Here is a 22,258-nt window from a genome sequence, read left to right as displayed (position 1 = left end):
AGGGTCAGTGTTAATTTAAAAGTGTTTTACTCTGTTCTGCTCATGGAAATTTTATCATTTGATAAGTGGCATTGATTCGTCATAGTCTTCCACACATATGGGTGGGATGAAAAACTCGCTCATCAGATGACATACGCTGGGCAGAAAGCTGGTTATACTATGATTAAGGAATTTTGCTAGGTGATTCAGTGACCAAAAGTTTAAATAGCATCCTCAAAGGATATTTACAGAAATGCATTATGAAAGCAGAGATATAGCACACACGCCTGCACTCCAGTAATTAGCACAAACGGAGTCAGTCTCGTGTCAATGCCTCTCCGGTCCATCTTCATCTCTCCCATAAAACACCACACGGGCCTTCACACTGGAGTTTCCCTGTGTCCAAGCTGGTGCCTTCTGTTCCGTTCTCTGATCATCACCAAGGTGATCTTTCTAAAGCAAGAATCTGGAGACTGTCACTACCCAGCCTAAAATTTACGTCTAATTGGTCCATTCTCAGGATAGTCTAAAACCTTTAGCCAGGTAAGCATTCATTCATTACCAGGCTCTTTCTTCTCTCTGTAGCCTCATCAAGATACTTCTATTTATATCACATGTCTTGCAGTCAACTGAAGGCACTAGATTATTCCATGCCTGTACCAAACTGCCACATCTACCTGGAATGCCCCTCCTCTTTTCATTTTTCCCTGCATGACAAACACCCTCATTTATTAAGACTGGGCTCAAATACCTCATCTAATATGAGGCCTTTCCTGGCTGGTCCCATCAACTAACTGTTAACCATTTTTACCTCACTGCTACCACATTACAAGTCATCAATCATATCAATTCTGAATCCTTCACTATTATATTTGTTTACCGTCTCTATCTATGAAGAGTTCCCCCTGACTGTAAAGTAGGCAGAAACAACCAGCATCCTGAGATGGCTGCAGTTAGACAGGGATCTTCTTTGGGTACCATTACTTGAAAAGCTTTTGGCACCAGCTGAGTGGAGAGGGCATGACTTTCCATTATAAATCCCTTTACTGCACAGGCAAGAGAAAGTATTCATAAAATGGCAATTAGAAGATAAATCTGCTTATAAGTTTAAAAGGTACTTAATAAATGACAGAAGGGATCGTAGGATGAACAAAGAATGGAGGAGGAGAGGGGGACCCACATCACTGAAGATTTATGGTTGAACAAGGAAAAATTCAGAACCCTGAAGTCAGCCAGGCAGAGAATAACATTTCAGTAGGCAGGTTATTTCTGGATTTTTCTCCTTTCTTTTTTTTTTATGTTAAAATACACTTTGATATTTGCTGTACATTATTCTAAGATTGCTGATTTATTCTTCTGTCTTCCCCAAGACGTCTACCCCCTGTGAATTTAGAGCCCACAAGCCTCCCAGGAAGGAGTGCATACTCTTTTTTGTGCTTTATTCATGGAGAAGCCTGCAAGGGCTGCAGAAACACACAGCAGCTGAGCGCCCGCCAGACTCCTTCTCAGCAACAGAGGCATCATCATTTATGATTGGATGGCGAACACGGTCTTTCGGCCAATTTTCAATCTTACTAAATTATTACCATAGCCAATTTGAAATAATTTCCAAGCACAAACAGAGAATGAGTTTTCAGCTTGCCAGTCAAGGCAATAATCACGAGTACCCAAGATGGGCTTTTGCAGCCAAACTTCTCAGTCAAGGGAGGCCATGGGAAGCAAGATTTGGGGAGCAGGCCTATTGATGAATCCTGACTTGCTCACGTCTAGCCCACAAGACACAGTTTCATGAGCAGTCTCATGGAGCAGTCATTTAACATCCTTGAGCTTTAATTTTCTTATCTCTTAAAATGATGAAAAAAGTATTTATTTCACAGAGGTGGCAGGACAATTCACAGAGTAACATTATAATAAACACCAACTTCCCCTTCTTATAGTATCTTATTTGAGGGCTGGATGTGAAGAGGAAAACGGTTAATCCACATCCATAGTTAGCCTAGATGACTATGAAAGACTTTCAGAAGAAAACACTAGTCCCTCTTATTGTTACAGAGTAATGTTGACAGATAGTCTAATGGCCAATTCTCAGGCTTCTTCTTCTACAGGTCACAATACTCAGAGTGGATGCCATACCCACAATCCCTCCTTAAGGAAGCAGCCAAAGGGGCCTGTTAAACACAGGCTGTCTGCTTGGCAACAAAACTCTTCTGAATCTGACCACAGCTATATTCCTAGCACTGAGAACAATTTCTGATACACAGGAGGCACTGATGGTGTTTTTCCATTCTTGGATAACAACCCAAATTCAGAAGTTTAAAACATTGATTATCTCACAGTTCTATGATTCATGAATCTGGTATGGTTTAGCTAGGTGCCTCTCTGGATTAAGATCTTTCACTAGGCTAGAAATGAACCACTAGTCAGTTTTGCGGTTTCATCAGGTCGCTTGGTTGGGTGGCAGGAGACGCGTAACCACAGTTACTCCATGGTGACTGGCCATCTGGGGCTCTTCACAACAAGGGGCGTCGATTCCCCAAGAGTGCATGATCCAAGGAGGGGAGATGGCACCCAAGAAAGAAGCCACGGTCTTGTCATAACTTAATTTTGTAAAGGGCATCCCGTCACTTTTGCTGTACATATTCTGCTTGTTAAAAGTGAATTAAGTCAGTTCAGTCTACACTCAAAGGGAGGAGATCACACAGGGGATTAAACACTAGAAGGTCAAGATCATTAAGGGTCATCACACAGGCTGTCTTTCCCAGCCTATTCATTGACTCAAAAGACATCTGGTCAATGAATGAACAAAGTAGCCAATGATGTCTACTTGAAGAGATCCTGTGCCAAATAGGAAAACCAGACCGACTTCTCGGGAAATTTGTGGATTTTTCATTTTTTCATAAATGGAAAAAGGGCAAGTGGGCAAATAATCAACTTTGGAAATGGAAAGACCACGTATGACTTTTAACAGGCCAGCCTTTCTTTTCCTTAGAGTCTTATAACAGGTCATTTTTCACAGGACTGTCTATGTTTTATTTATGAATAAATTATATTACATCATATTATGCTTCAAAAACTATTTTCTACCCTTTGAGTATTCTACCTGCTCCTTTTACTCTGTGCCTTTGACAATCACACGGGAAAGACAATTCTTTTTTAGATTTGCTCCTTTTTGCTTATCTCCTAAGCTCCTGGCTTTTTGCATTTTTGTCAAGATAGGATATGCTTATCAAACAAAACTCTCACCTTGGAAAACAGAAGAAAATGGTGCCTTAAATGAAAAGGCATTAAAGAACAAGAATGGAAGGATAATGTTTACAACTATAATGATATATACAATCTAGCTGAAGGTCAGATGAGAGCAATAGATACTGCACATTTAAAAACCCTGAAATAATCACTACTATGTAGCATCAGTAACAAATATATGCCTGGAATATAGAAGACATTCAATAAACATTTACTGATTATCTCTTTCTTTGAACACACAGTATTTATTAATATCCTTAATGATACTTCTTATATTAAATTATACATTCATTTGACATGTATTCATACATTTATCCCAATCAACTGTGAGCTTTGAAAGGGCAAGGAGCTTAGTAGTCTTTTTTTTATCTGTTTCCAGCATCTAGAACAATGGTACTGAAAATGTGCTCACATAAACAGTTTCTGAATGTATCTGGAATGGATAAAACTCACTCAGTTTGAAATAAAATGAGTCAAATGTTGACTACATCAAAACCAAAGACAAACAGGCAAAATACTTATGAGATTATAGGAGAAAAAATTATAAGTTAATATTCAGTCACCCTGTAAAACTGAGTAAATGTAATGCTTTACAGTCAAGTTTGCTAAGTCACTTCACTTTGTGTCCGACTCTTTGTGACCTCGTGGACTGTGGCCCACAAGGCTTCTCAGTCCGTGGGATTCTCCAGACAGGAATACTGGAGTGGGTTGCCATTTCCTTCTCCAAAAGTCACGTTTAATATGATTATAAAATAGCAACAACAAACACCATTAAAATTTAGGGGGGTAATGGACAACATATGAGTATGCCTGATACGTACAGCTGACTGATCTTCGACAAAGGAACAAAGGCAATACAATGGAGCAAAGACAGTTTTTTCAACAAATGGTGCTGGAACAACTGGACATCCACATGCCAAAAAAAGGAAGGAAAAAAAAAAATCAATCTAAACCCGGACCTACATCTTTCACAAAAATTAACTACAAATGGATGTTACACTTAAGCATAAAACACAAAACTAAAAACTTTTAAGAGATCACATAGGATAAAATATAGATGGCCTGAGTAGGGATATGAGTTTTCAGATATAATACCAAAGACATAATCCATAAAAGAAATAGTTGATAACTACACTTTACTAAAATTAAAAACTTTTGCTCTGAGAAATATAAAGTGGAGAAAGTGTGAGACACGCTACAGACGGGAAGAAAATATTTGCAAAAGACACATCTGATAAACTACTGTTATATAAAATATACAAAGAACTCTTAAAACAACAATAAGAAAACAAGCCAGTTAAAAAATGGGCAAAGGACGTTAAAACACATCTCACCAAAGAATATATACAGATGGCAAATAAACATGTAAGAAGATACTGTATATCATATATCCTCAGGGAAACATAAATTTAAAAAGTAGTGAGATACCACTACAGACAGATCAGAATGGCCAAAATCTAGAACTCTGAGACCATCAAATGCTGGCTAGGATGTGGAGAAACAAGAACTCTCATTCATTGCTGATGGGAATGCAAAATGGTACAGTCACTTTGGAAGACAGTTTGGAAGTTTCTTACAAAATTAAACACACTCTTACCATATAATTGTACTCTTTGGTATTCATCCAAAAGAGCAGAAAACTTACATCCACATAAAAACCTACACATTAACATTTACAACAGCTCTAATCATAATTGACAAAACTTAAGAAATGACCACGTGTCCTATGGTAGGTGAATGGATAAATAAACCAGTACATCCACACAATGGGATATTATTCAGCATTTAAAAGAAATAAACTACCATGCCATGAAAAGACACAGAGAATCTCAAACGCGTATTACTAACTGAAAGCAGCCAATCTGAAAAGGCTATGTAGCATGTGACTGTACGTAGCTATAGTCTATATAAAAGTATAAACTATACAGCATTCTAAAAGAGGCAAAAATATGGACACAGTAAAAAGACAATGGTTGCCAGGGGTTTGGGGGGAGGGGTGGCTCATGAATAGGGAGAACACAGAGGATTTTTAGGGCAATGAAAATACTCTGATATTCTAATGTGGTCAGATAATAATGTCACTATGCATCTGCCCACACCTACAGAAAGAACAACACTAAGGTGAACCGTAAGGTAAACTATGGGCTTTGGGTGATGATGATGTGTCAAGTGTAGGTTTATCAATTGAAAAAAAAAAAATGTTATCTCCTAGTGAGGGATCTTGAAAGTGGGGGAGATTAAACATATATAGGGGCAGGAACAACTAGGAAACCTCTGTACCTTCCTCTTAATTTTCTTGTGAACCAAAACTGCTCTAAAAAATAGTCCTAAAAAAATATATGAGAAAGGAACTTTTCATTCACAAAAGGATCTTCAGAAACAGTGTCTTCTGAGACAAACATGCATTTGACATGCATCCTTTCAATTTAAAAAAATTATGAAGATCAAAAGATCTTCATTCACTGTTCTAATGTATACACAAAGATCAATGTGGATATACATACACACATACCAGTAATTAGAAAGACATGCATGTAGTTCCTTTGGCTTTAAAGTTAGTATGTTTGATCTTAAATAAACTAAGATCCACTGACTTACATATAAGAAAGTATGTATGTATTATGGAACTACATCAGCTTTAAGGGTTTGTTGGGTTTTTTTTTTCAATACTTTTTACCATTTTTCCATTTTGGTATTGAAAAAAAGAAACAAACTTAAAGCTGATGTAGTGCCATAATGCATACATACTTTCTTATATGTAAGTCAGTGGATCTTAGTTTATTTAAGATCAAACATACTAACTTTAAAGTAAAGAAACTAAAAGGTATGGACCTACCAGAAGCAGAAGATACTAAGAAGAGGTGGCAAGAATATACAGAAAATCTGTACAAAAAAAGATCTTCATGACCCAGATAATCAAGATGGTGTATTCACTCACCTAGAGCCAGACATCCTGGAATATGAAGTCAAGTGGGCCTTAGGAAGCATCTCTACGAGCAAAACTAGTGTAGGTGATGGAATTCCAGTTGAGCTATTTCAAATCCTGAAAGATGATTCTGTGAAAGTGCTGCACTCAGTATGTCAGCAAATTTGGAAAATTCAGCAGTGGCCACAGGACTGGAAAAGGGCAGTTTTCATTCCAATCCCAAAGAAAAGTAATGCCGAAGAATGCTCAAACTACTGCACAATGAACTCATCTCACATGCTAGTAAAGCTCAAAATTCTCCAAGCCAGGCTTCAGCAATACATGAACCATGAACTTCCTGATGTTCAAGCTGGTTTTAGAAAAGGCAGAGGAACCAGAGACCAAATTGCCAACATCTTCTGGATCATCGAAAAGGCAAGAGAGTTCCAGAAAAACATCTATTTCTGCTTTATTGACTATGCCAAAGCCTTTGACTGTGTGGATCACAATAAATTGTGGAAAATTCTAAAAGAGATGGGAATACCAGACCACCTGACCTGCCTCTTGAGAAATCTGTATGCAGGTCAGGAAGCAACAGTTAGAACTGGACATGGAACAACAATCTGGTTTCAAATAGGAAAAGGAGTACGTCAAGGCTGTATATTGTCACCCTGCTTATTTAACTTCTATGCAGAGTACATCATGAGAAACGCTGGGCTGGAGGAAGCACAAGCTGGAATCAAGATTGCCAGGAGAAATATCAATAACTTCAGATATGCAGATGACATCACCCTTATGGGAGAAAGTGAAGAAGAACTAGAGAGCCTCTTGATGAAACTGAAAGAAGAGAGTGAAAAAGTTGGCTTAAAGCTAAGCATTCAGAAAACTAAGATCATGGCATCTGGTCCCAACACTTCATGGCAAATAGATGGGGAAACACTGGAAACAGTGGGTGATTTTATTTTGGGAGCTCCCAAACCACTTCAGATGGTGACTGCAGCCATGAAATTAAAAGATGCTTGCTCCTTGGAAGGAAATTTATGACCAACTTAGACAGCATATTAAAAAGCAGAGACATTACTTTACCAACAAAGGTCTGTCTAGTCGAAGCTCTGGCTTTTCCAGTAGTCATGTATGGATGTGAGTGTTGGACTATAGAGAAAGCTGAGTGCCAAAGAATTGATGCTTTTGAACTGTGGTGTTGGAGAAGACTCTTGATAGTCCCTTGGACTGCAAGGAGATCCAGCCAGTCCATCCTAAAGGAAATCAGTCCTGAGTATTCATTGGAGGGAGTGATGTTGAAGCTGATACTCCAATACTTTGTCCACCTGATGCAAAGAGCTGACTCATCAGAAAAGACCCTGATGCTGGGAAAGATTGAAGGCAGGAGGAGAAGGGGATGACAGAGGATGAGATGGTTGGATGGCATCACTGACTCAATGGACATGAGTTTGAGTAAACTCCAAGAATCGGTGATAGACAGGGAGGCCTGGCATGCTGCAGTTCAGGGGGTCGCAAAGAGTAGGACACAAATGAGGGACTGAACTGAAGTGTCTAAAACCTTATTACATATAAAAGTAGAGGGTGGCAGAATCACAGTCCCCAAAGAGGTACATCCTAATCCTCAGATCTGCGAACATGCTATGGTAATGGCAAAAGGACTTTGCTGATGTGATTAATGGTCCAGTCCCTGCAATGGGGAGATTATCCAGGGCTTTCCATGCACGCTCCCATCTTTTCACATGAGTCCTTGAAAGTGAGACCCTTTCCTGGCTTTGGTTGGAGAGAAGTATGGGAAAGACGTATGTGAACACAGAGAATCAGAGAGAGGCAGTGTTGTCAGCTTTGAAGATGAAGGAGAGGTGCCACGAGCCAAAGCAGGGAGTTTCGCTTCCTTCACTCACCACTGGATTCTCCCCTGGAACCTCCGACAACAATGGAGCCCTTCCTAATCCTGCATTTCAGCCCAGAGAGACCCCTGCCCAATCTCTCACCTACAAAATTAAAGACAATTAATGATATTATTTAAGCATTGAGGGGTGTGGTAATCAGTTACAATAGCACTAGAAAAAGTAAGACATGGAGGCGATTTTCTTTTTTTTACTTTTTCATTTCTTCTCCTTTTTTTTTTTAAATGAGAAACACACATATAAATTGTGTCAAGGAAAAAGTGATTATAACTGAAACACATGAAATCCAGGCTATTTGAGGAATAAAGAAGAAATGGAGCATAAAAGTCTTGGGGGATATATGGTATTTTTATTCCATTTCTCAAAGAGCAAGGAAGGAAGTGCTTCTATTTCTTGTTACAAAAAAGAGACCAGATAAGGGGCAGATGTGGACTCAATATAAGAAATAACATCAATGGATCCAATCTGCTTCAGAAAATAGTGGGTGCCTCCCTGAGGAAAAAAGATTATCATTTGCTGAAGACCTCTAACACTAAACAGATAAGACTAGGATTGGAATTCTGACTCAGCTACTAAGTTGCTTCTGACCTTGAACGAATTACTTAACCTCTAACCTTCAATGTGCTCATTTCAAACCGAGATGTAATATCAACCTTGCAGGGTCACTGTGATGGTAACTAGAGAGGTCAAATGGAGAACCAGCTTCTGGTACATATAAGTGAACAATAAATGGGAGCTATTACCACTGTTATTACACAGCACGTGCAGTGATCTCTGCAGATGACAGATAACGCCTGAGGTCTTATAATTCACTGTTAGCTTGACCTTCATTTAGTAAGTGTGGCAGGAACCACTTTCCTGTCCTTTGCACGTTACTACCCAAGCCTGCAGAGGAGGACGTTCCCCAATTGGTCCTGAGAAGGAAAGTACTGCTCCTCTCTTCGCCTTTCACTTCCGGGGGAGGAGGAGGGACAGCTGATGACACAAGGGGGAAGACACTGACGAGGGGTGGCTAGTCCTTTCCCTTTCTTTCTGAGATGTGCCTGTGACTTTTCTCCTGCTCTTGGCCTCCTGGTGGCCGACATCTGTGGGATAAGTGAGGACTTTGGTTCAAGTGAGGCATTATGTATCCAATACATTCATGTGACTACTGAACATTTGAAATGCGACTCGTCTTTATTAACAAGTGAGTGCACAACAGATGGTAAAGAGCAGGCAAAAAAAATAAAAACAAAACAGCAAAACAAAAATGTGGAAATATCTCGCTCATATTTTTATGGGCTTCCCGGGTAGCTCGGATGGTAAAGAATCTGATTGCAATGCAGGAGACCTGGGTTGAAATGGTAACATTTAGGATAATTCCACCTATTCTGTGTCACCTTTTTTTAATGTGACTACTAGAACTTCTCAAATTCAACAGGTGGTTCACATCACCGTTCTACTGGGCAGCACTAACCCAGAGGCCACCGCTCAGGGTCCCATGGGTGGGAATCGAGGTGGGAGGCAGCTCTCTTGAGGATGAACTCATGCTCTCCAAATAAAATATCCTCGTGTTTGGCAGGGATGTCCAAAGATCTGGGCAGGGAGCAAGTACGAGGAAGGCTGACTGTATAAAATCAACCATGCTTGTCACTCCAACCCCCGCAACAATAAAGTAACTGATCTTCATCTGGCTGATCCCTCTGACTCTTAACTGACTGTAACTTTGGAAGACGAGACACTATTTACTGCTTTTTCCCCATCAAGCCCCAAAGATATGATGGAGATACTTCAATTCAGACAAGCACAAAGCAAAGGTAGCAGTCTTCTCGTGGTCCTTAGGGGCACAGAATTCAAAACCATTTATGTTGATTTCAGTTGAGAGATCTATTGAGGGTGACTTTCAGCAGAAACAAACATCGGCATGAGTGGCAAAGCTCCCTAGAGAAAGGTCTCTGAGACAAGTGAGATTTCATAGAATAAAAAACAGCAACAGTAGCCACTGGGACACAACTGAGAGTTACACAGAGCTTAAATGGGGAAATGGAAATTAGGTAGGCAGAGTGACTGCAGACGGGGACATGTAAAATAAATCAGCCTCAGAGAGGAGACAACGTGGATACTTTTTCTTTCCTCCATGGGGAATACACATCACAGTTAACCTCTTGATGAGAGACCTACCCACCCAACCTCTGGATAAGTGGTTTGACCTGATAGGCTGGCAAAGTTAAACCCAGTGGCGGTTTTCTCTGTCGACTCCCCTTTGCTCTCACCCCACCAGGCCTCTTCCAGCCTTCTAGGAATGTGTGTCCGGATTGAACTCGGAACAGGATTTTGCTTGGCTCTTTCAGAGCTGGTGATTTGCTTGAGTTTTCTAAATTACAAGGTGATGGAGTTGAGGTTGATACTGTTTTATTTTTTTTCTCTTTTTCTTTTAGGGTTTTTAAAATGAAATGCATGGAAAACTTGGGGTAGGATTAATTTAACTTCAGATTTGCTGAAGAAGCTACTCCTAGAGTGAAAGAAGGTGTATTCTGCTGAAAGAACCTGAATTATCACCCAGACACCTAACGCAGCCCTCTCTGTAAGACTGAGCAGAAACCAGGAAAATCATCTCTGAACTTTACTTTTGTTGAACTTACGAATTTTGAATTTCGATGGAATTGAACTTTAACTAAAAGGGCAAGTGGATTTGATTTTAAGGATGTCAATTTCTCCCTGGGAATTTAGTGACAGGAATTTAAATTTGGGTCATTTTAAAGTTGCTGACCTGTAACACTTGGCCTATTTCTACTCTCATTTAAGCTTGTGGCTTAACTTAAAACTTGTGATGAGTTCTAATCTTCAGTTCAATTGGGCAAAAATCAGGAAACAGAACAGAGAGTGAATTATTAGCATTGTCCACAGGAATGCGGAGGAGGGTCTCTTCTGACCTAGGCTGGAGTTTTCTACAACAGGTTGCACTGCCACGACTGGTCCCAGGAGGATGTACCACACGACTCACAGGGACGAGAGGAGTGGCCTCAGGGAGTGGGCATGGCAGGGTGGGTAACAGCACCAGGTCCCCGCAGACTCTGGACTCCTTTCTCCCCTCACCGGTAAGAGGTTTCATTACCAAGCCAAATTAATTAAGCAAGCCAAAAGCCCACTGTCCTCTCCTCATCTTTCCATTATGAGGAGAAAATTTCCACTCCAACCAAAACTATAGCAAGTGCACCATGGGCATCCCTCTCCCCCTCTCCTGACTCCTCCCCACTGGATGAGAGCAGACTTCAGAGCCACACATTAATGCCCCAACCCCAGTCTGCCCTGCCTGTCAGTGCACACCCATCCTTAGCTTCCTTCTAGAATGACTTTCTGCAGCCGTTCTTAACACGCCAAGTTTCAAACAAGTGTGAACTTTCATGAAAGACAGACTATTGGGCTGCAGATCCAGGCCATGTTCCCCAATTCCAGCTCTTCCAACAGTATTTATTGTTGATAGTCATTTTCATCCTCCTGAATTCTAAAAGGGGGTGTGAGTAAAGAAGGAGTGGAGCCACGATTAATCATCACCCCCAAACTCTACTGCATGTAAGTCCTGGAAAAATCAATCACCTCTTCTCTAAAGTGAAATCCTGGCCTGGGAATGAAACTGAGGAAGAGATGAATGTATGCCTCTCCCAGAGAACTCTCTGCTAAGCTTGATTAATATTAAAAAATGTATATGTTCACTAAAAAAATTATAAAAGCTAAACTTTGTAGATGGAAAAGATATATTGCAAGCTCAAAAATTCATAGAGTGATATCATGATATTACCATGCACACATTCCATTTACATTTTCAAGTTCTTTCTGACACCTCTACATTTGGAAAGCTGATTAGGAATTACACTATTTTGAGGAACTGAACTACAAGATAACCCTTTAGGTACTGACCAGACATGTCTTCATTATTTTTTGTATTACACGTATTTAAAATTGAAATGCTCTTTCATGTGGGCACCAGGATGGCTGTGGTTTTGAAAAGAATAACTTATAACTGGTTCTCAAAGTGTGGACCACAAACCACAAAGGTTTATGACTCTTTTCAAGAGGTTCACAAGGTGAAAATTATTTTGATAATAACATGAAAACATTATTTACCTTTTTTCACCATGTTGACACTTAGATGATGGTAAAAAAGCAAGGGCGGATAAAACTGTGGGGACTTAGCACAATCAAGGGAGTGGCACCAAGCTGTCCTAAGAGTCACTGTGGTCTCCACTGATATTTTCATTTGAGAATGTTCTTGATGAAGGAGTAAAAATAATTCATTAAATCTCAACCACTGAGTGCATTATCTCCAAAGGACTGAGAGACACACATAAAATGCCTCACTGTGTACTGAAATATAATAAAGAAAAAGTGTCTGAATGACTCTCTCAGTCATGAAGAGGTGAAGTAGCTGCTTTGGCATACATTACCATTTGTGCTTGAAAGAACGACTTAATAGACAAATTATGGCTATTCAGACTTGAATATTTGGCAAACATTTTCTCCAACGTGAACAAAGTGAGCCTGTCACTTCAAGAAAAATAACTCACAGTATTTATTGCCAGTGACACAACTTAAGCTTTCAAGCAAAAATTGGAATTTTGGAAAACATGTTCCCACAACTGTGAGCATGACAGCTTCCCAATACTCAAAGACTCACTGGATCAGAGGAGTGTTCAGAACAATCCATGTGATTTTGTTGATGATATATAAGGCTCTGTATCAACATTTGGATGATTTGCATAACTCAGTGAGCCAATTTTCCAAATGCTTAATGCATTATATTCCAAATCATTCACGGTAAAAGAGCCATTCAAAGTGTGATCTAGAACAACAGTTTTAGTATAATGGAGCACAGAGACATCAAGGATAGGGTTTCTGATTCTACACTACAACTAGCCTGTAAGAATCTATCATTTGTTGAGAGTTTTAGTGTGGCAAGAACACTCAAAATTACACCACAGGCCATTAAACCACACCTCCCTTTTCTAACCTTGTATCTGTGTAAGGCTGAAAACTTCATCTTCTTCAACCCAAACAACAAAAACTGAATATAGAAACAAACATGAGAACCTAGTTGTGTTCTATTAATATTAAGCCAGGCATGTAACTGTAAAATGATGTCACGTTTTCATTTTGCATGTGTGTGAAATAACTATCTTTCTATTTTCCATTCAGTTCAGTCACTCAGTCGTGTCCGACTCTTTGCAACCCCATGAATCGCAGCACACCAGGCCTCCCTGTCCATCACAAACTCCCGGAGTTCACTCAGACTCACTTCCATCGAGTCGGTGATGCCATCCAGCCATCTCATCCTTTGTCGTCCCCTTCTCCTCCTGCCCCCAATCCCTCCCAGCATCAGAATCTTTTCCAATGAGTCAACTCTTTGCATCAGGTGGCCAAAATACTGGAGTTTCAGCTTTAGCATCACTCCTTCCAAAGAAATCCCAGGGCTGATCTCCTTCAGAATGGACTGGTTGAATCTCCTTGCAGTCCAAGGGACCCTCAAGAGTCTTCTCCAACACCACAGTTCAAAAGCATCAATTCTTCAGTGCTCAGCCTTCTTCACAGTCCAACTCTCACATCCATACATGACTACTGGAAAAACCATAGCCTTGACTAGACAGACCTTAGTCGGCAAAGTAATGTCTCTGCTTTTGAATATGCTATCTAGGTTGGTCATAACTTTTTTTCCAAGGAGTAAGCGTCTTTTAATTTCATGGCTGCAGTCACCACCTGCAGTGATTTTGGAGCCTATTTTCCATTAAGAGGTGCTATATCATCAACCTATAAATGGATCTATTATTGGTAGTCTTAAGTGAATTAAACATATATTTTTAAAATATGTTGGTTTTAATTTCTAATATAAATATCAACAAGTATTACATAAACAAAGGTTGTTTAAGATCTTCAATAATTGCTAAGAATAATAAGGTATTCACAAATCAAAAGATGTAAAAACTGTCCATTTATGATAATAACTATTTTAACAACCACTTTAAGGAGTATCTGTTTTTATACTATGCTAGATACTTGGAACTTTGGAGATAAAAGGCAACATCATTGCTCTCAACGAATTTCTAATTTCATAGGGAGAGTAATTCTCAATTACTATAATTTTACTGTAAAGAAAAAAACCCTTAATTTTAAGTTTCTTACAGGCATGTCTTTTATGTCTTGATGTCTCCAATGGCAACTAATGGAGTATACAGCACACAATAAAGCCTAAATACTTAATAAATCTGTATAGCATGCATTTGATTGATGCATCAGAAAGTCATATATCATGCCATGCAATTAGGAAATATGCATTTCCTAAACATTTTTACTGGAGAAGGCAATGGCACCCCACTCCAGTATTCTTGCCTAGAGAATCCCAGGGATGGAGGAGCCTGGTGGGCTGCCGTCTATGGGGTCACACAGAGTCGGACACGACTGAAGCGACTTAGCAAACGTTTTTACGTAGATTTCTGACACCAATTGTTCATTATGGTGAAAAATGCACTACCATTCTTAGTTAACAGACAGCATTAGCACTGGAAAAATCCTGAAGTTATAACTACAATGCAGCCCTTTGCTTGTGACTTAAACTTCTGAAGTAAAATTTATTTTAGATCATATCATGGTTTTTAAGATAAATCTATTTTTCTAGATTTTTACAGCAGGTAGTCTAGACACTAGGATAAGGGAGGAAATAGTAGCTTAGTTCAAAAATCTAAACAGTCTTATGAACAAGAGATGCCCTCGTGCCGTTTCCACAGCTTCAGAAGGCAGAACCAGAAAGTGGGCAACGTAAAGAAGAGAAAGAAAGATTCCTTACGTGTGTGTGGTGTGTGTGTGTGTGTGTGTGAATAAATATAGAAGCAGAGGTAGTGTAATTAACAATAGAAATGATGCTCAAGGTCAGAGGTCAGACGGGGTTCTCAAGAATTTTTCTGCTCTAACCCAAAGGAGAGAACATTTCCCAAATGAACAAACTGGTAGAAGCTGAAACCTAGGGTGCACACGGGTGGGGAGTGAGCGGCAAACACGTACCCAATCCAGTTTGAGAAGCAGTGGGCAAGACACTACAAGGCACTTTTAATTCTGTGATTACCGAGCTTTTAAAAGGAAGGATTCGGGCAAACTCCAGAGGAGCACTTCCTAAACAGGAGGAGTATTTTCCACATCCTTATTTTTGGACATAGCTCTACCAGCAACTGAGAGTGAGCACTGAGCACAGAACACAAAGGATGGGATTACACGCAAGTGCCCGCTTCTATTGGAGAAGGCAATGGCACCCCACTCGAGTACTCTTGCCTGGAAAATCCCATGGACGGAGGAGCCTGGTAGGCTGCAGTCCATGGGGTCACGAAGAGTCGGACACGACTGAGCAACTTCACTGTCACTTTTCAGTTTCATGCATTGGAGAAGGAAATGGCAACCCACTCCAGTGTTCTTGCCTGGATAATCCCAGGGTTGGGGGAGCCTTGGTGGGCTGCCATCTATCGGGTCGCACAGAGTCAGACACGACTGAAGCGACTTAACAACAGCAGCAGCAGCCCCCTTCTATAATCACATCATGTCTCAACCAAGCAAATGGTGTTCTGACTGGCTTTTCAGCTTTGCTGACCATTTTCCTGGATTTCTAACCCACTAACTCATTCTCTGGCCCTTCTATAAAAATGTTTCTAATTACTGATTTGGAAAAGCAATATGAGAGCAACCCTAACCTGACTCAACTGGAAAGCGGCAATTGAGAACTAGAACCAATGCACTTGAAACATTTGTTTCATTTTCCCTTCTGCATATTCATCACCTCGAATGTCATGCAAATTCAATCTTAGCCTACATGACATAACGTTGTTTTGTGAATATTTTCCCCAGAATGTCTATGAATTCTGCTAGCGCAAGCGACTATTATTATGAAGGCAAAGTGCCTTAGCAGGCTTATTTCATCACAGAATGGGTATGAAATTCAGGCTTTAGGGCTATTCCTCTATGAATTCCAGTATCTGAATCCTTGTTAGGCCCTCTAGCAGGGGTTCACCAGTTCTTTCCAAAAGTTTGGCTCTGAATTAAATGTGGGTACACATTTGAAAACTGCACACTATGTATGAGTAACATACACTTATTTTACATTTTTTATATCATGTACAAGCTGTGGCAACATCTGGTGTTTTGCAAACTTGGCCACATCCAGCCGCATTTTCTTTTCCAAATGTGTCCTCTGACGTGTGAGGGTTGTATTTCAACATGAATTTTATACCGTCTCTCTCTAGGACAGCATTTGTGATATCAAAGACACATTGCACCTAAACTTTGTATTTGCCCTCTCTGAATGGAAAACTTAAACTTGCCAATTAATAAACTAAGAACAGACATAAAGCTAAAGATAGCAAATTAATGGGGCTGTCTTACTTTTCTATAGCTTGACTTAGTAGGAAACCACCTCTTGACACATTCTACAGCAAAATATCTTGCTGAGAATTACACCATCTGGGCGAAGAGAAAACACCACCACAATTAACTGACTCGATCCCAACTGGATCTATGCATCTTTTCCTCGGAAAAAGTGCACATATGCCCACAGACAACTGGGTCATATATTTTCTCGTGGTTGGAGGGTATCTTAAAGACACACGATTAAGAAACTAAGGCGATGAGAATGTGCTGTAACTTAAAATCGTCTGACTTAAAACATAAATAACAATCTGAGTAGACTCTGCATCTAAATCCTAGGTTTTCTTAACCCTGAGCAAATAACCACTGTTGGAAAGTCTAGGCTGTTTGTCCACCCCCACACACGTGCTCACAATTAGAACATGGCCTTGGCTGGCTATGCTAGGCTTTGTCTCTGCCCTTAGACAAAATACATAAAACCTTCTTCAGCCTGGGCCACTCCATCTTCCTGGCCAGTCTGCTCACTTGTAGAGCTCCTTCAGCTGGTTCACAGGTCCCACCCAGCTCTGGAGCCATTTCCTTGGATTTCAACACCCCTCCTGGCTCAGCCCTTTCCCTCCAAAACACACTTCCAGCATTGCTAGTACTTAACTGGACTCCAACTTCTTCTCACCCTTGGAGATTTATCCACTGTTTGCTGGACTCTCGTCTTTTCCCAGACATTGCGAGGCCCCAGCCCGGCCTTCCTCATTTAGACTCAGCCCTGCTCTGGAAAAATCCATTCCATGACAGGCTGCTCCACTTGGACTGAAAATGCCTGGGGCTCTCTAGCCCTACTTTTCTCCCACAGTCGCTACAAAGGCTCCAGGTCCCTTGACTCTAGCTGTTTGTTCTACTTCTCAGAAATAGTATACTTCAGTACTTAAGAGCAAAGACCCTGGAACAAGCCTCCCTGAGTTCAAATCATAGCTCCTCTATTACCAAATTAACCTTGTTGAACCTCAATTTCATTTCCTCACCTATTCAAATCAGGGTAATGCTATTATCTATTTCATAAATTCAAATTACAGCCTCTGCCCTAAGGAGGCAGAAGTCTAACAGAAATTCCTGAGGCTAAACCAAGGAGCTGAGAAGTGGCAGGTCCAAAGTTCAAAGCCTTGTAACTCTATGTGTGTGCTCTTTTTAGATATATCATGCTAAATCCTTTTATAACCATCCTTGCTTTTTTCTTAACAATAACAAAAATGATTATCTCCTTTTCACTGTATTGGTTATAAAATTTCAAACTAAGCTATTAACTGAATTAACTGAGTTATAACAAGGAAATGGAGTCCTTAGTTACCCACAACTATTAATCTAGCAAAGTAGCTAAAACTAGCAATTCTAGTAGATGTCTGAACCTCCAACTGTGCCAATCTCCAAAGGAATGACTTGGATTCTTAGACTCTACACTCAGTTTTCAAGTTAACATGAACTACAGTAAAAATACATGGGGTGGGGTCCTGGGCAGACTGGGCAACTTGGTAAAAAGAGAAGGTAGAAAGAGAAGGTAGCAGCAAAGACAGGGGAGAGAAAGTGAACGGAAGTCCCAAAGATGATGCTGTTTAGATCTGAGACCAGCAGTCAGATTTTCTAGGAGAGACAATGCCCCATGTCCAAGCAATGAGAAATCCACATTTGTGGTAAGCAGGGGAGTCTGGGTGAGAGGGGCAAGAAGGGGAGGGTAAGGACCTATATACCGTCTATTTATGCGAAAGTCTACATTGCTGAAGGAACAACAGCAGGACTTAGAATCCAGTTAAAGTGTTCACCGAGACACAGAGTGGACATTGGAAAATGCCACACAGACTCCAGACAATTCTACCAGCCAGTTGCGTCCAAAGTGTTATTAATGTGAAAATTTTTTAAGATCTTGATTTTCAGTGCATCAAGTTGGTAGCCTGGCTCTGAATGTAGGAAACATGGGCTTGGCCCTGGAGGTTCTTTCCACTTGTCAGTTGGAAAGAAGAGGATGGAGTATTCACTACAAAATGACATCTTATGAGAACAACTATAACATGCACAAAATGGATGTGCAAATTACAACCGTCAAGCCTGATTTAGACTACCTGTACAACTGTGATAGAGGAAAATGACCTCCCAGTGAATGTATGTCATGCTCAGCAAAAAACAAAACCACCAACCATGTAAGTATTCCTCATTTCAAGAAAGGTAACAAAAACAAACTGACAGACCAGAAGGGCAATATTCATTTCTTCTAAAATGGCCAGTCTACGTGAAGCTATCTTTTTGGTTACCTTGGTCACAGCTTTTGGAGAAAAGGTCACTGCGTCCACCACAGTGATGAGGTCGCCTGGGAGGAGGCGATCAAAGTACTTCATGCAGACGTCATAGGCGTGCAGCCACTCTTGGGGGGATGCCGGGACTTGTTTAACGAGGTGAGGGTCTCCAGTCCAGAACAGCTTCTGTAACCAGATGGTGTACAGAGAGCTTGGGGAAAGCATGCGGCCATCCTTTCCAGGGATTTTGGGAACAAGTTTGGAAATGGATAAGATATTCTGACTTGAAAGGACTGGCTCCAATGCCTCAAGGGGATTCATGTTTTCATCAGTCAGCTTTTTGTAATCAAGACCTATTGGAAAGGCAAGAAAAAAAGAGAGTAGTTCATTCCAACATAAACATACAGGAACTTTCAAACCCACACAGGGCCTCTCTGCATGGCTGAATGAAAAGATTCAGTTCCAACAGACAGCTTCGTTTGTCACTGAGTTAAAACTGAAAATCTGAGTTCCAATCCCTGCCTGCAGCTTGGCCAACTGGGTGCAGCCCTGAACAGGTCACTCTGTGAGTCCCAGCATCCTCATGCGTACCCTGGACCTGGCAACATCTCCTCACTTCCTCACTGTCCCATATCTACATCCTCTTCTAACGGTGCTCTCACCAAACTGCACCATGTTCATTTGTCATCCAACTGACATCTCATCAACTACCTAAAGGCAGGGATTGAAACTCACTCCTTTTCCTCTGTGTCTGGTCCAGGGTCGAATTCAGTTACTCAGTAAACCTCTGATAAACTGAAGTAAATTCTCACAATTGTTAGGAATAGCAGATGAATACCTTATAAATTATAAAGGCTTCCCAGGTGGCTTAGATGGTAAAGAATCTGCCTACAATGCAGGAGACCCGGGTTCAGTAAATTATAAAATTTCATACAGATTTGAGAGATTTTAATATAGTTAACTTCTTTTCTTCCCCCCCTCCCCCGCCTTTTTCTTTCCCCATCTTTAATTGCATACCTTCTGGTTAACCTCTTAATTATGAGCATAAAGACGAACAGACACCATTCTACAGATTTCCACCATTCATTAAAGACGCTAAAGCTCTTATTTTAAAGGCTTCATACATTCCTTAAACAGATAGGTTCCACTGAAGTAAAATTCTGCCAAACGGCCTATTTTAAAGTGTCTCAACCTTGTCATTTATACAGATAAAATATAAACAATGGGAGTAGGGGGGAAAAAAGACCTCAGAAACTTTGGATTTGAATACCAGGCCTTCTGTAAGTCACTGTGTGACCTAACTTTCTCTAGTATTTAAGTCTCTCAACAGTAAGTAAAGGAGCTGGAGAGACGGTAACTAAAGTCAATTAGCATCAAAATACTGTGTTTTCACAGCCATGCCAACCACTGTGCAGGAACACGATCATGTACCAAAAATGAAGTCCAAGACTGAATTTAAAGAATGAATTCAGGCAGGAAGATGATCATCTTACCTGATGCCACTACCTTAAATTTCTTCAGTAGCCGAACATGGGTTTCCGGTTGAATGGCGTACTTCCCAAGATCTGCACAGCCACAGCTCTCCAGCAGAGTGAAATAGTACAGCAGCCTTTCATGGTCAAAGCCACCGATTGTAGGGTAAATATACTTGACCATATGTTTGTGAAAGCCTTCAGGGTCGGTCTTCAATGTCTCAAAGAGATGAAGGGACTGGGCGCGGTTTTCAATTTCTCCTGTGGACAAACTGAAATTAAGAAACAAATTGTGTTAAGATTGGTAAGATTTGGTTCCTTTTTTTTTTAAAGTGCCCTTTTCTCCCGGAGAAGGCCATGGCACCCCACTCCAGTACTTTTGCCAGGGATGGGGAAGCCTGGTGGGCTTCCATCTATGGCATTGCACAGAGTCGGACACGACTCACACGACTTAGCAGCAGCAGCTCTTTTTTTGGAAACCTAGAAGAAAGGCTACTTCTCACAAATTCCTTCTTGCTGCCTAATCAAAGACAGTAGTACCACTTGTCTCTGGCACAGGTGCAGGTCATTTCCATTTCGAATGGTACTATAGGATTTTCACATTATCTCACGTGGGTCTAAAGTGACCCTAGAAAGTCGTATCATTTCACATTTCTGCAGCAGAGAGCAGCCCAGTGTTTACTAGCTAGGAAATGAACTCAGATCTTTCACCTTCCACTATGCATTATTTATTCATGTCATAAGAAAAGAGGTAAAACTTGAGCTTCATTATAGAAACGTACACAAACTTATTATTTCAGGAATTTAGGGAAAAGGGAGGTGAAAAAAAACGCCCAACTTTCTGGTGTAAATTTTATATCCAAGAGGCTGGAACTGATATTCAGAAGACACAACCTTGATACTGTGTTCAAACAGAATAAAAATAGAAAGAAGAGATATTTGTACTTGAATTGTCTGTAGTAAAGAAGCCACTTGAATAAAGCACATATCTTAATGTTTTAATCTTGACTGAAATGTTTTTGTAATGTAATTTATTAAAAGTCATTTAATGTCAAACTGTTGAAAACAATTTTAAGGGGTTTTGTTTGGTTAATCAGTTTGTGTTAAATGGGTGATGGAGAGGGCTGAATTTTGGCATCATACTTTCCTCTGGACAGAACACAGTGCGTCCTGCCCAGTTTAATCCTGACACCCCACAAAGGAAGAGCTTCAAGCTTTCTAACTGTAAGAGGTCTCCAGGCAGCCCTGGGCTCTAATGGAAACACCCAGCTTCCAGAGTTCATAGTAGCAGCAGAGAAAGAACCTGGGAGCAGAGAACGAGACCTGGAGCATGAAGCGACACCTCAAGCAGGATGAAAGTTAGGCTTTATATAGCTTAAAAGCAACTCCTCTGAAATGCAACATTCTATTCATTGGAATCCCCTCTTTTAGAAAGTGCCATGACATGTTTTTGTTTTGTGTAAATAAAGTTAACACATGATATACTTTAAAATCTGTACGAGGGTGTGATAATACTTGGGATAATGGCAGCAATCTATAAAGTCAAAATATCAAGCAATTCCAAAATGCATTTTTAACTTTCACTTCAAGAGAAATCCTATTTTTCTATTAAGATACAATTCAAACATTTGCAAAAATATCCCTCTCTATAAAAATGTTCCTGGACTATAAAAATGCCCCACAGTTTCCTTCGATTCATTAACATGCTTTAACTGTTTACTAGTCTGCCTGTCCCACATAGACTATGTACCATTTGATGGCAAAAATGACACCACATCTTCTTTAGCTTTAGTTTCTCAGTACCAAGCACCAGGGTGTAATACGAAGGAAACACTCGACATGTGCCTTATGAATGCCAAATAGATGGGAGGATGAACAAAAACTTAGGTGTCCTCCACAGACAAGAGACCTGTGCTCAGCACCAGGGAGGGTATCCAGATTTACAACACAGAGCTCTCAGCTAGCAGTGTGAAAATCCAGTTGCATTCTAAATAATTAAATACAATGCACAATAATGGTGTGGGCTAACAAAGGACATGCAATTATATCCCAATCAAGAGGAGAACCATTTGTAGACATAGAGAATGGAAT

The 22,258-nt window shown here is 40.4% G+C and overlaps 1 protein-coding gene across 1 annotated transcript in view; it reads right to left on the bottom strand.

Moving 5' to 3' along the window:
- The window catches only part of NBAS (NBAS subunit of NRZ tethering complex), a 336,306-nt gene that overhangs the window by 75,146 nt on the left and 238,902 nt on the right, over window positions 1-22,258 (bottom strand). The window contains exons 43-44 of the mRNA XM_052647567.1: window positions 20,189-20,439; window positions 18,714-19,048 (exon numbers count right to left, since the gene is read on the bottom strand). Coding sequence (XP_052503527.1) covers window positions 18,714-19,048; window positions 20,189-20,439 — 586 coding nt within the window. The remainder of the gene's footprint in view (window positions 1-18,713; window positions 19,049-20,188; window positions 20,440-22,258) is intronic.

This window comes from Budorcas taxicolor, chromosome 11 (genome assembly GCF_023091745.1).
Source record: "Budorcas taxicolor isolate Tak-1 chromosome 11, Takin1.1, whole genome shotgun sequence".
In the NCBI taxonomy this organism is placed as follows: domain Eukaryota; kingdom Metazoa; phylum Chordata; class Mammalia; order Artiodactyla; family Bovidae; genus Budorcas; species Budorcas taxicolor.
Note: the sequence above shows the minus strand (reverse complement) of the source record. Positions and strands in the feature narration are given on the sequence as shown.